This window comes from Lissotriton vulgaris, chromosome 1_1 (genome assembly GCF_964263255.1).
Source record: "Lissotriton vulgaris chromosome 1_1, aLisVul1.2, whole genome shotgun sequence".
Classification (NCBI taxonomy): Eukaryota; Metazoa; Chordata; class Amphibia; order Caudata; family Salamandridae; genus Lissotriton; species Lissotriton vulgaris.
Window position 1 is genome coordinate 115,549,913 of NC_141685.1, and position 14,908 is coordinate 115,564,820.

At 44.7% G+C, this 14,908-nt stretch overlaps 1 protein-coding gene across 1 annotated transcript in view; it reads left to right on the forward strand.

Moving 5' to 3' along the window:
- The first annotated feature begins 301 nt into the window (after positions 1 to 301).
- LOC147737676 (uncharacterized) overlaps positions 302 to 14,908 on the forward strand; it is a 118,711-nt gene continuing 104,104 nt past the window's right edge. The window contains exons 1-2 of the mRNA XM_086939866.1: positions 302 to 2,794; positions 7,678 to 7,690. Of these exons, the coding sequence (XP_086795992.1) occupies positions 1,654 to 2,794; positions 7,678 to 7,690 (1,154 nt within the window). The 5' untranslated portion in view covers positions 302 to 1,653. The remainder of the gene's footprint in view (positions 2,795 to 7,677; positions 7,691 to 14,908) is intronic.

The window sequence follows — 14,908 nt, forward strand, 5'->3', positions numbered from 1 at the left end:
AGTATTCTTTTTTAAATATCTGTTTGGTGCCACTCCATATGACTTTAATTTCTGCTTTGGGATTCTATTTTACAAGTCCCTAGGGTACATGTATCCTTTCTGCGCTTAATAAAATGTTGGAAATTCTACAAATCCTCACTCCTACATCCAAGCACTCTCAGGCTACCATTCTACACTCTGCTCTGTCTGAAGAACAGCTCAACGTTTTCAAAATTCTGCAATTCTGCATTGATATGGCTTGTAAATTATTTTTGGGGAAATTTACATGTATTAACTATTTAATTTTAATATTATAGGTGATTGAAATGACGGACGAAGAAAGCAAGATTTAGCATCAGGCAACTGAATGTTAGTGATATAAGAAGGATTATTTTGAAAAACTGAAGGACATCCAGCATCCTAAGTTTAAACAATTTCCAAAATCTAGGTGTGGCGAGGAAGTGGGAGCTGAGGAAAGTACTATACCTGTAAGTGAAGTCTCAAATTTAGCATTTCATTAACCCAGAGCAAAGCCATATCTGTGCACACAGCATCAGAAATAATCCCAGAAAGACCAATCACAGCATGCTCCTCTGAACTATTATCAGAAAGACAAATTGCCTCAGCATGACAGAATAACGTTCATCTAAAGCATCATGTTATTTCAGAGAGGAAGCACACACTGCATAAAAAAAGATACAACAAAAGGTTTCTTCTGCAAACCATCTAAGAAAAGACTCTGAAAGAAGACTCCGAAGCTGACACGTTAACAACCAAAAGATTGGAAAATCGCCTTTGTTCAACAACCGTTTTTAACCAGTTACACAAGTTTGAGACTATCTGCCTGGGGATATAACACCTCGACCCACTCTGCTCACTCTGGCGAAAACCTTAAAAATCCACCACTTTGTTGTTTTCATGACCATCTCAGATTGTTTCCTTTTTAATGTGTACTGTTCTGTAATTCTATGTAAATCGCCTCAACATTATCTGTTGTGCAGGAGTGATATGTAAAAACTGATTAAATGAGCACCGTTGGGCTATAGCTAATGTAAATAAATCCTCGTCTTCAGAACTACACCTTACACCAAACATAGAAATGGTAAAATTAACTGATGTTCTGTGACTGGTGAGCCACAATAGTACTGTGCATGTTCTAATGTTCTCAGTTACTGCCATTACGTCAGTGCAAAAGGTACTTCTCAGTTTAATCATTAAATATCAGACTAACGCCTTATCACTGCATTGGTAAGAACCCATACAAATAGATTTGAGAAAAACTTCAGTCACAAAATAAGTTGCTGCCGGAGAGGCTATAAACAAAAGACTATTATCTGCGGAAAACATTTCGACAGGTGTTACAGGGCTGCATCCAGACATATTTTTCTCAATTCAAGTGTTAAGAAGATTACACACAATTTCTTTTAGAGATAAATACTGAACATTATCTAAACAAGCCCAACTCTAAAATCGGGTTCACTCGTACCGTAGCATATAAGCAAGAGAAAACTAAATGTAACTCTAGGAATACACCTTATAAAAACACGGGCTGTGAGAACAAATTCAGTGTTCAAACCCGTACTCAATCAAAGCAAAATAACCCAAGTTGGGGAAATAAGTTATCTGTGCCAAAAAAGATTCTGCCATCAATCTCATCCCACTGAATTTGAGAGTATGCACACTGAGAAAAACCTCTCTCAGTGCTCTGAATGCCAAAAAAGTTTCAGCAATAAATATTATCTCACTGAGCATATAAGAACCCACACTGGGGAAAAACCTTATCAGTGCTCTGAATGCCAAAAATGTTTCAGCCTTAAATCTAGTCTCACTGCACATGTGAGAATCCACACTGGGGAAACGCATCAGTGCTCTGAATGCCCAAAAAGTTTCAGCTGTAAATCTCATCTCACTGTACATATGAGAATCCACACTGGGGAAAAACCTTATCAGTGCTCTGAATGCCAGAAAAGGTTTAGTATCAAAGCACTTCTTTATCGACATGCATTAACCCACTCTGTGGAAAAACCTTACCAGTGCTCAGTGTGCCCAAAAAGTTTCAGCAGTAAATCTTATCTCACTGAACATATGAGAATCCACACTGGGGAAAAACCGTACCAGTGCTCTGAATGCCCAAAAAGTTTCAGCAGCAAATCTTATCTCACTGAACATATGAGAATCCACACTGGGGAAAAACCTTATCAGTGCTCTGAATGCCAGGAAAGGTTTAGTTTCAAAGCGAGTCTGTATCGACATGCATTAACTCACTCTGTGGAAAATCCTTATCAGTGCTCTGAATGCCCAAAACATTTCAAACGTAAATCACTTCTAACTGCACATTTGAGATTCCACACTGGGGAAAAACCTTATCAGTGCTCTGAATGCCAGAAATGTTTCATTGACAAAAACAGGCTGACAGTGCATACAAGAACCCACACTGGAGAAAAACCTTATCAGTGCTCTGAATGCCAGAAATGTTTCTATTTCAAAAGATGTCTCATTCTGCATATAAGAACCCACACTGGGGAAAAACCGTATCAGTGCATTGAATGCAACAAATGTTTCAGTGATAAAAGCCGTCTCACTCGTCATATAAGAAACCACACTGGGGAAAAACCTTATCAGTGCTCTGAATGCCAGAAATGTTTCTATGACAAAAGAAGTATCACTAAACATACTTGGACCCACACTGGGGAAAATCCCTATCAGTGCATTGAATGCGACAAATGTTTCAGTGAAAAACGCAATCTCACTCAGCATATAAGAACCCACACTGGAGAAAAACCTTATCAGTGCATTGAATGCCAAAAATGTTTCAGTTTAAAAAGATGTCTCATTCTGCATATAAGAACCCACACTGGGGAAAAACCTTCCCATCAAATGCATTGATACACAAACTTCAAGGCAGACACAAGACTGCCTCTGCGGTCTTGGCGTGTCTCCCCCTAGTGTTCAACACCATTATGCTGCCAACTTGTCTCGATAGACCTTAGTGACATCTCAATAAATGCTTGGGGAACCTATTAGGAACCTATTGTGGTTTGCTGTCTTACTGCTGGCCTACTTCACAGCCATACGAAAAGACCTCAATCACTATTGCAGAAACCGCCTATAAGTATTTGGACGGTTTTTATTCTACATGGGCACACTTTATCTTTACACTTGTTTGTGAAATGCCTAGAACTGTTACAGCCTTCCAGAAGACTTATTTTCTTACCATGCTCACCTTCCTATAAATATTTTATAGGGCGGAGAGTCACCCTAAGCTGCATGCCACGGTGAGTTGAGGAACATTTCCCGACATCAGCGGATTAACCCTTCTACAGTATATTGTTATTGTAGTGAATCTTGTCTAAAATTATTTTATTTTTCTCCTATACTAAGAATAACAGACATTGACTATACAGTATATGGTTGTGTCCCATTCAGACGGTTTTGTATGTTCTGGACTGAATAGCTTTGAAATGTAACGCTAGCACAGTTGTTCAAATGTCTGTATTGATACAATGCTTATTTATTCCTTTACATTTACTTTCCAGTTTTCCCAGTAACATTTTCTTTTTGGGAGGAGGTATGTTTCTGATAATTCAAATGTAACTCCTGTAAAGGCGCACATTTCCACAGAGGATATTGCATTCACAGTGTATCCTTCCTGCTATATGGGAGATGGGTGTGGCCGAAACGTTTTTCAAACTCATCCAATTTACTTTTGTATATTTAGAAAGCTTTTTTCCTATCCTTGTGCTTGCAAACATGAATTGTATTAAAAATAGAAGCCTTGACTGAGCCAATAGACTCTTTAATAAATATTGTATGCTGTGTTTTTACCTGCCAGGCGCACCACATATAGACTGATCTCACACTTTCTGTAGTATGCTTAGTTCTGGGCAGATAAACTCTAATCCCCACTCTACTTCTATCCTGGCGTTAGTGCAGCCCGATGTAAACTGTAATTGTAATGTATTTAGATTTACATAACGCTTACTACCCCTGACAAACTATGAAACGCTTTTTCGGCGAGTAGCAAGCTACTCCAGGATCCAAAAATGAGTAGTGGTGGATTAGTATAGGGAAATATAAAATGTATTTGAGAGCTAGACATGTTGGTCTGTTAGTTGGGTTAAAAAAGATAGTGGAGGGATAGAAGAGGGAAGGTTTTGCATTTATATAGCGCTTGCTACCCCTGATGAAGTGTTGAAGTGCTTTTCGGCGAGTAGCATGCTACTCCAGAACCTAAAAAGATGAATAGACAGATCAATTATGGTGGGTAGGTTGTTTTATTATGATCACACAACTGTAGGAAAATGTATAAAATTCTGTTGTAAAGTTGTATCCAAGAGGCAAGTATAGTCTCTGATAATAATGTATACTTTTAAAAATATATTTTTTTATTTGCATTTATAATCAACATAAACACAGTTGGCAAGTCACAGTTAGTTATCCACACTCCCAGGCGTCCCCCGCTCCTCCACCCACCATCCGTAGTGACAACGTCATGAACAGCAAGTCAACAAGATCCAGCCATCCCCCAAGAATGCTCCATAGGTCTAGGTCCCACAGCCGGCCTTCCAGCAATATGAAACTTAGCCTCAAGCAGCAGGACTCTCAGTGCGTCAATCTGGTCCCAGACCCCCATCGAAAACATGCTACTTTCTCCATTTTTCCCATACTCTGCGGAATTTCCGGGGAGAACCCATGGCTTTGTAGGTGACCCTTTCAGCCGCCATGTACATATCCATCCCCCTCCTCAGTCTCCCACTAGTGGAGGTGATGGTGCCCCCCACGCTCGTGCTAGCTCCCTTTTTGCCACCACAAAGATCAGATGTGGGCGGCTCAAATCCACATCAGTAGTTATCCCAAATAAAACAAATTTTGGGTCCACTGCGAGCGTTGCCTCGAAAAAACCTTCTCAGTTCTCCCAGTATCTGTGTCCAATAAGTGTGAAAAATGGGGCAGTCCCAGATGATATGATACAAGGTCCCCTGTAGGTGTCCACATCCGAGACAACAGGGGTCACTGGCTCTGCCCATGCGATGCAACCTGGTCCTGTCGTAGGAGACCCTGTGGAGTATCTTATATTGGATGAGGCGCAGCAGGAATTTAATCCCGACTTCTCTATGGTGCATCAGTCCAATCTATTGTGTCCATATCGCCCATGTCCTGTTCCCATACTGCTCTCAGTTTCCCTAATCTATCTGGCTTGTTATTATTCAGGGTCTTATATGTCAAAGATACTAATTTATTAGGTACCTGTTCTTGTAACAAACGGCCCTCTAACGGGGCATATTCTGGCAATGGGGAGGTGAGCGATGCCTCAGCCTTCCGGGGCATGGCGCAGCTACGTATATTTGAGGAACTGCGCAGGACATAGTCCATACTTCACCGCCAGGGTCCCATATGTTTTAAGCTCTCCCCTTGCCTCCAGGTCCCCCAACGTTGAGATCCCCATAGCATCCCACCCTCTAAAACCCGTGAGTTTGTGGAGTTCCTTCAACCACGTGCAGGTCTATATTGGCGTCTGCTTGGTCGGCTTATGCGACCACCCCATCATCCTAGTCACCCTATCCCAGACCTCTAGAGTTGTCGGCGTGGCTGGGAGTAACCTGCTCTTTCCGACCCCCCATATAAATAGTGTAGGCTGGTACGGTGTGCCATGGTGGGCCTTTCCAGTCTATACATCCGGTGATCCGCAGGTGCATGGAGCCACTCCTTTATCGGCGCCAAGTGTTCAGCCCAATAATATGCTTCAACATCCGGGAGGGAGGTCCCTCCATTGTACTGATATCTCTCAAGCGTATCCAGAGCTATTCTTGGTTGTTTCCCTAACCACAGCAAAGCGCGTAGTTCTGCATTGATCACCTTAAACGTCTGTCTGGGAAGGGGGAAGTATTCATTCTGTAGGGCATACAGGAAGCAGGGAAATGTGATCATCCTAAACATTGCGGCTCGGCCTAATATCGTGAGAGGGAGGGTCTTCCATCTAAGGGCATCATCTATAAAATTCCCTAGCACTCGTTGGATGTTTGTTAGATAGGAAATGTGTTTGTCTGTAGTCAGGTAGATTCCCAGGTATGCGAACCCCGTCTGAGTGACCTGGAGGGCGCCCGGTAGAGGGGGCCATTCCTCCTCCCGACGTGGGCTATATACGACCGATTTATGCCAGTTGTTCATGTATCCCGAGAAGGAGCCATACCTGTCCAGGAGTTTGAAGAGTGCAGAGACTGTAGTGGCTGGTTGGGCCACATACAGCAGGATATCATCTGCATAGAGCAACATTTTCTCCTCCTGCAAGTCGGCCTCTGATATATGAAATCCCCGTATCTCGTCTGTCTGGCGGACCTCACAAGCCACAATTTCAATAGTGACGGCAAATAGCAGTGGGAACAGGGGGCATCTCTGCCAGGTCCCCCTCCTCATGGGAAAGTCTTCAGATAGTATCCCGTTCACCTTAACCTGGGCTCCGCATATAGAAGTCCCACCCATTTCCTAAAGTTGGGGCCGACACCGTATTTAATAAGGGCCGCCTCCAGAAAGGGCCAGTGGACCGCGTCAAACGCTTTTTCAGCAGATCCTCCCGTCCCTGCACCTCCATGAGCCAGTTATGTGTCCGTCTTAGATTTTGCCTAGTCATCCTGTCTGGCAGGAAACCCGTCTGGTCCTGGTGTACCAGGCCTGAAATCATCTGGCGCAGGCGAAGAGCCAAGATCGTCGCCAGAAGCTTAGCCTCCAGATCAGGAAGGAGATCGGTCTGTAAGATGCGCAGTCCTCAGGGGCCCTGCCCTGTCTATATATAGGCACGATCGTGGGCATACGCAGGTCAGATGGGAGGATACCATCTTGGGCAGCGTCCTTAAAGAGCGCCAGGAGGCGGGCCGTCAACAGATCAGCACCTTTTTTTAAAAATTCAGCCGAGAGTCCATTTGGACCCGGGGACTTCCCTGGCCAGAGCCTGGTTATCGCCCATCTAGTTTCCGCGACCGATATGTCAGCCTCAAGGGTCTCCTTGTCTTCGTACGTTAAGGTCGGAGTGTGAACATTAGACAAGGAGGTGGCAATTTCGGCCGAGCCGCCCAGTTCCCTGGCTTTATAGAATTCCTGGAAGTAGGAAGCAAACACCTGGACGATCTGGAGGTCCCCCCTCTGCAACCGTCCTTCAACCACACCTTCAACCCATCTGTCGTCCCTTTCCTTACGGCTCAGCCATGCCAAGAGCTTTCCGGACTTGTCCCCATCATCATACAACCTACGCAGGGTCACAAGTGCCTATGCTTTTGCTTTGTTCATCACTAAGGCTTTATACTGCTGTTAAATATCAGTCAGGCGCCATAGCACCTGTGGGTCCCTTCCTGAGAGATACCATTGTTCTAGGTCTATTATTTGGGTTTCCAGGTTATGAAGTTCCTCTTGGGCTTTCCGTTTCCCCGAGGATATCCGGTTTTGAGCCCTATCTCGGAGCACTGTCTTGTATGCTTCCCACACAACAACTCCTGACTGCACTGGGCCTATATTTTCTGCAAAGTATACTTTTGTGTCTGCTCTTAAGCCCTGCATTATTTTATTATTTGAACAGATGACAGTAAGCACTGTACAAGCTGTATTAGGTGCTTAGAAGTAGAGTGACATAGAGGGCAATAAACACTCCACTATCTCTGTCACTCGCTTAGTACAGACGAACACCAAAGGCCCTCGTACATGATGAAGCATCAGAGTGCAAGTAGCAAAATTAATGGGACCCCCTCAAAACTACAGCAGGTCAGGGAAAGAGGGGAGTGAAGAAACACAAGAAAAACACATTTCCCTCATTGACCACAATGATTTAGCAAAGATATAATTCTCATTTACTTTATAACATTCATTTGAACAGAACATGGGTGACAAACACACAATATTCCCTTATCTTTTTTATAAACTTTTATTAATTTTTTCTTTCACAAGATGTTCTCTTTTATTTCTTTTCATATATCATTTATTCTTCTTTCTTTTTTCATAGAGGTTTATACCACCTTGTGTCTATGTTCATAAATAATTCATATATATTGAACATAAAATTTCATTACAGATTCAAAGATAAGCATTTAAATATACACATAATGAAAAACACAACAATGTACAAAAAAGATTACATATCATAAAACAATTTCACCCCTGGATAACACCACTCAGCATCAATCAATCTCACACAATCATACCCTCACTACACACATACAAACAAAATCCGTACAAGGGCTGGATCTAGTTGGCAAAGAAATCTCTGCCAGTAGATAAATCTCAAACCACAGTATGAGATTCCGCACTTGGTCGACGTGCGTTTCGGTGGTAAAAGCCACCTTCTTCAGGACCTCTTCCAGATTACACAAACACACTTGCCCAGGGGACAAAAAATAAAGAGCCACTATTCTTGTCCAATATCAGTAAATTCAGCAGTTGGACCCCGCTACAGTACACAATCTATAGGCCTATAGAGTGTAGAGAGAGCTACCCTAAATAAAGCGGTATGGCCCACTTTTTATGTCACAAAATCAGTGCAGGCTCGGGGTACAAACCTATGTCTCATTAGCTTTTATCTCCCATTCGTTTTGATATCCTATATCTGTCCATATGGCCCAATGATGTGTTGCTCCTAAATATAATGGCAGAAGCGTGGCTATCGTCCCAACCTTTATGCCACCTGATTAAAGATTGTAGCGGCCGTCATGTCTGACAACTTCATGACATTTATCGAAGCATCAGAGTGCATCCTCTTTCTGCGTCCCATGGTCATTTTGGCTTTTGTTCTACAGAAGAGGCTGCAGACACTTCCATAGCCCTGTATGTAGTGTGGATCACGTAGGAGAGATTCTCAGCGGGCATGCTTTCCTTTGTATTGGGCATGGCCACATTCAAATGGAAAACCTTTTGTCTTGCGACTGCACTGTATTATTGACATGGGCGAAAAGGCAAACAAGCAGTTAGGAGGCACACTGATTCTATACCCCCACCTGACAGGATGGTGACAGACCCCAACCACCTTCATGGGAAACGTGCCACCTCGTTTAATAGCTGCCAGATGTTTTACTTTATAAGTAGACTGGTGGTTTACAACTGTACCTACGTTGGGGCACCACCTGCTTTTTCCAGCATAATCTGGTGTACTCCCCCTGTGTGACATGACAGCACCCGCTGAAGACTTCACCGTTGTGTAGTCTGGGGCAGTGCATCTTCCCTGTAATTCTGAACATAATGCCCTAAACACGCTCCTGTACCCTGAACATAATGAGATTACGTAGATTACACCTCTGCGTGCCTAATGCTGCCATTTGCATTTCAAGACCAGTGGTTAATGTGGCTTTATGAAGTTGAGAGCCATTGGGCGTTCCCGATCTGTCTGATACTTGCATATGGAAAGATGGGCCATTTGAAACCTAAAGATAGAGAAACATATTCTTAGGTCACATTTAAGTCTGCATCTAAAATACAAATGTAAATTAGGAGAGGTGATAAGTGAGATGTTAAAAAGCAGCCGCTTATCTAGCTGCATTTGTAAGTAGGCCTCCCTATATTATGAGATCTATTCCTGCTTCAGTCCTTAATTGCAATTAATACTTAATATTTATTAATACCCAGGCATGAAGTCATCGTCAAGCTATTTAAATAATCCACCTGTCTCCCCAACTCTTCCCCACTGCATCCTTAACCAGTGGCCTAGCCAGTGTGCCCTGGGCCCTAAGGCAAGAAAGGAAATATGACACCTGCCCTCTGTTTGGACTGTGGAAAACAGCAATAATCATTGTTCTGCGGGCCCCTCAGGCCTTTGTTTTAACTGTGACAAACAGCAGATATCAGAGTTCAGTGGGCCTTTAAGGCATTTAGGACCTGGTGCCATTGCACCTGCTGCACCAATGGGAAGCTAAGCCCCTGCCCTTAACAGCTTCTATTCTAGCCCCACTGGTGAACTGAACCAGCCAAGTACTGATCTGGCCATATCTGCAGGCATGCAGCCGCCTCTTCGACTGAAGGGATTTAAGTCGCATGAAAGCAGCATGTGAGAAACAACTATTTTCTGAGGCAATCAACCAACACCTTGTCTGTTCCAACCTGAATCCATTTAAAACCAGGGACGAAAAAATGGTTCATCGTCACCTGTTGCTTATCAAAAGGGTAAAACAGATTCATCTAACATTACAGTGTACCACATAAAAAAATTGTGATTCTGTGTACAAATTATAACTAGCATGCATAAAAAAAGGGGAGCCTTTGGCCAAAATAGCCATTTTCCCTACCCATACTTCTAACACATCTTTTACAAAAAATTGCTAACTACATTGTCATCTGGAAATAGTCATTAGCACCTACTCATAAGCAAATGACATTTAGAATTTTCTTTCACTTCAAGCTTTCAAAATTAAATTGATATAAAAGCAGTATTGCATTTTTTGACATTGTGTACTCTTACCAAAATTTAGAGCATCAATTGTATATGACACTCCATAGAAAAAGGAGTTCTTTATATATACTAAACCTCCAGAAATTTAATTTAATTTTAATTTAATTTAATTGTGGGTTTATATAGCGCTAGAATCGACTCCCGGAGGAGTATCTCCGCGCTTGGACTGCTGGGGAATACATCCTGGCTCACCCTGAGAGATGGTCCCTAATGGGTATCTCTAAGGTGCAACCAAGCATCCCCGGCGGTCTGGGGGGGCCGTTGTGAAGATGAGGCAAGCTAATGCCCAGAGTTGCCGAGTGTGGTCCCTGACTGGAGTAGGCACCGAGGCGTAAATTATCGAGCCCGCTGACCCTGGTCCACGACCCTGCCGCGCCAGGAATCGAACCCTGGTCCCGGGCCGTCCTCTGCTTATGGGTCTGCCCATTTGACGTTTGATTAACCAGTTATAAAGTCGCGTCTAGCTTAGTTAGTTTATAGTCTTCTTTTTTAAGAGAAATTATTTCACATTGTTACTGGATCAGCATGGCTAAACACTTATAAGGTCCCAAAGGCGAGACCTATTGGCTATGCCAATGCTTGTTATTATTTGAGTACAATGAGCAGCAGCACTTTTTATTAGGTCCTGAAGAAAGCCGCAAAAACCTCTTTGGAGGGTTAATAGGCTGAAACATGTTGACCTCTTATTAACTTTCACCCTGCTGCCCCTACTACCCTGAGCAAATGTTTGTGGTATTTCGTATACCATTCGTACATACATGCCTGAACTCCTCCCTCTCAGTGAGGGGGCTGTACCCTGTACTGTAACTAGGTATAACGGTGGGAGGAGATTCCGAATGAGGAAGCATGCCAACTATGGTGGATGAGGGAAATCTTCCCTTTAAAGGGATATTTCATCTTAGCTAGGTCTTCATTTGCAACAGTAATCCTCATAGACCCAAGGATTTCTTGATTGTGGTAGAAATACATTTTTACCCCTTCATTGTACGTTTAAGCACAGACCATTGCTTGAAATGTTGTGATCAATGTAGGAAATATACTCTGTGCACTGAGAAAATGTGTTAAAATAACAGAAAGTTGATAATTGCATTTAATACCTTCTATACCTGGATTTATCTAGAAGAGAAGTCTGTTAATTCTAGCAGATTTTTGATACCACAAGGTATAAGAAATTAGGGGATCTTTATCTGATATCTTTATCAGTAAATTATCTAAAATTATTGGACATAAACTTTTGCAAGTATTATTTCTAAAGATAAAGGAAGTTCTATATTTGTCTTTTCTAAACTAACCCCAGTGCGTATGCCTACAATAACCACCTCTCTCAAAGCAATATTGTGGGGACACACCTGGACGCTGTGGAGGTTGCTGCTAGACCCTGTGCTCTTGGGCCCGTCTCCCTGGGCTCTCCTGTGTTGCCCGTGTTGCCGCTGCCTCTCGCCGCACCCCCTCCGCGGGTGCCGCTTCGCGGCTTGGAGGAGGAGGGAGAAGCGAGGACTAAGTGCTGGTTGCTGGGAGGCGCCTGGAAGGACCAGCGGGTCGGCGCTGAGCAGGGACTCGGAAGACCAGGAGTCCCTGCTTCCCCAGCTGCACAGGCGGACGCGCCCACCTTCAGACACGCCCCCGCCTGCAACGCCCCTTACTTACTTATAGATCAGCTCGAGGCTTGGCGGGACGCCGAGCGGGACGCCGAGCGAAGCCCGAGCAAAGGGCGAGCAGTCTGTGGCAGTCAGGGGCTGTCAAGGCTGGGCTGGGCCACGTCCCTTTCCTTTCCTTTCCACCAGCAGTGAGTACATACGCCCAGTGTGAGTTCCCTTGCTGCTCCCCACAATCATGTCTACCCGCTCTGGAAAGCTTCTTAGGAGTGAAGGCGAAAGGGGGTCCAATGCCGCGAGCCCTGTTATAGGAACTATTGACCGCTTTATCACCAGGGTGGCGGCGGTGATTGAAAAGGAGATTGCTATGTCTGAACGGCGTCTATCCGAGGTCTACCTCCCCTCAAGACGCTCATCCTTGGGGGCTGCTGCCCAGTCGCTTACACCGGCCAGTGTCCGGGTTCACTCTGTTACCCCACCTAGTGTCCCTGGTGTTTCCACAGACCCCCCCCCCCCATTTGGCTGGTATAGAGCAAACTATAGATAGGCTGGAAAATCTGGCCGCACTTCTCCCTATAGTTACTGTGGAAGATGGTGGCCTTAGTAAACTGTCTTCACCATTATCACCTAATCTCCCAAATGAAGCTACCAGCGATCCTCTGCCTCCAAAACCGCTCACCCCCTCCTTAGTTATACCAGAAGGGGAGTCAGATAGGGTTTCCCTCATCATCCAAACTCCCGAAACTAGGCAGGAGAATAGGCCCTTAAGTAAAAAGCCAAGAAAACGCAAAAAGGGTAGGCTAGTGAGACAGGCCGCTCTTTATCAAAGAGTAAGAAAGCCCTCTGGATCTGGTATGAGAAACACAAGGGGTAGGTCTATAGTGAATGAAGTTGACATAGAAGGGGATGTGCTGATCTCTCCCAAGGGGCTACACTCAGAAGCTAACACTCCCAAGGTCTCTAAGCTAACTGATTCAGTAACAGTTGAAAATATCTTCGAGAAGGTATATAGTCTCTTGAAACCGCTATTAACACAGGTCAAGGGTCTAGGGGAGAGGATAGATAAATTAGAGCAATCAACCCTTGACGGGTTCCACTCACTCAAAACCACATTTAAACAAATAACTAGAGTGAGTGAAAACAAGGACACGGGCACAAAGGGGAAAGAACCACCATCCCAGAGAGACCCTAAGCCCCCAATATGTCTAAATAAAGTTGTTTCTAATAGTCCATTAATCCCTGCTCCTAAATCTCCTCCCCGTCTCAAAGCAGGGCCAAAACATAAGGGGCTACCAACACACTTAGAGCCTGACAAAAATAAGCCTAAGTCTCTTCCACCAAAGCAGCCACAGATAGCTAGTGGCAAAACGGAAGACTCCCAAAATGTAGGCACACGCAACAAATCCAACGGTTTAGCGATAGGGAAAGCCCCTAGATCTGTATCCCAACCCACTGCCCCATCTACCACCTTACCGGCCCCTAGTAATCCAGCACGAAGGATCCCTCCAGTAAACCTTCCACCAGACTGTCAGCCTTTTGTTGCTGTTATGGTTAACGTGCCCCCTTTAAAGGAAGGCCAGTCGGAAAACCACCAGTCACTTAAGAATAAGTGTATCCATTGGCTGAAGGCAAATAAGCCAATCCCGTTGGGTGTGGATGGTATCATTCTAAGTGTCCGTAGAGTGGGGTGGGTAGGGCAGGGGAAAAAAACTCAGGAGGGGGATTGTATAATTATAAATTTTCAAGACCCTAGAGTAGTCCCCTCGATTTGTACTCCTATTAAAAGTATGGGGGCCCCGGGGGTTAAAGTGGTTGATCTTTCTTATTTTTACCCCAGGCAAATTGTTAGCCCAACTAGAGGAAGCTTAAATTCCCCTGTTTTCAGTCAAAACTGGGCCGGGGTTACGGGGGGTACAAGGGAGAACCAATTGTGGGCACTAGGGCCTTGCTGACTGGAAATCGGGAGTAGAGAAGAGCCAGCAGGAGTACCACCCACCCAAACAAATCTTGCAAGTGGGATAGTAGCCTCTATAGCCACCCCCAAGATCCCTGCTACCCTCAGATACCTTCGAGGAGGACCACAGACAGGGGTATTCTAGCGCCCAGCGACACTCCAGCTGTGACGTACCTAGCCTTTAAGGTTTTCAGCTGGAATATCGCAGGGATTGCAAGAAAACTGGCTCTACCGGATTTCACTGCTTGGGTTGATGAGCACTCCCTGTGCCTTTTCCAAGAGACATGGAGCTTGGTGCCGGTTCATAGGGTGGGATTTTCTTCCTATTCCTCCCCTGCGCAAGTCTCGGAAACAGGGAGGGGGCGACCTTCGGGTGGCCTCCTCATTTGGGTCGCAGCCTCTCTAGACTGCAGAGTAGTGGAGTCCCCCACAGGTTGCCCGGACATACAAAACATCACCCTAATAGATCAAAGGGGTAGAATTGTCTTAAATGTTTATAATGTTTATGCCCGGGGAACCAAGGGCGGGAGAAAGTCTCCTGTAATATCTCTCCTCGAGACCTTGTTAAATAACACCCCATATAAGACTCGTACTTTGGTTGCGGGCGACATGAACTGTACGTTCGAGCCCTTGGGCTCGGACGTCTCCCTCGACCAAGACGAGGAGGACACCAGGTTGGGGATCCCGGTACTGGAAATCCCACCGATTAGAAGGTGGACAGAAGTGGCGCTCCAGATATATTCCCTGAGCCTCGAATTTAACTTAAGGGCAGCTAATGGGAGGACACCCTCGGATAGGGGGGGTGCCCACACGTTCAATAGACCAGGACACACCTCTAGGTTAGATTATTTCCTAATAGACGTATACCTATGGTCTTATGTAAGGGACATGCAGGTGGTCCCCATGACTGAAAGTGACCTCAACTCACTCTCTTTAAGTATGGGCCAGTGGTGGCGCCCT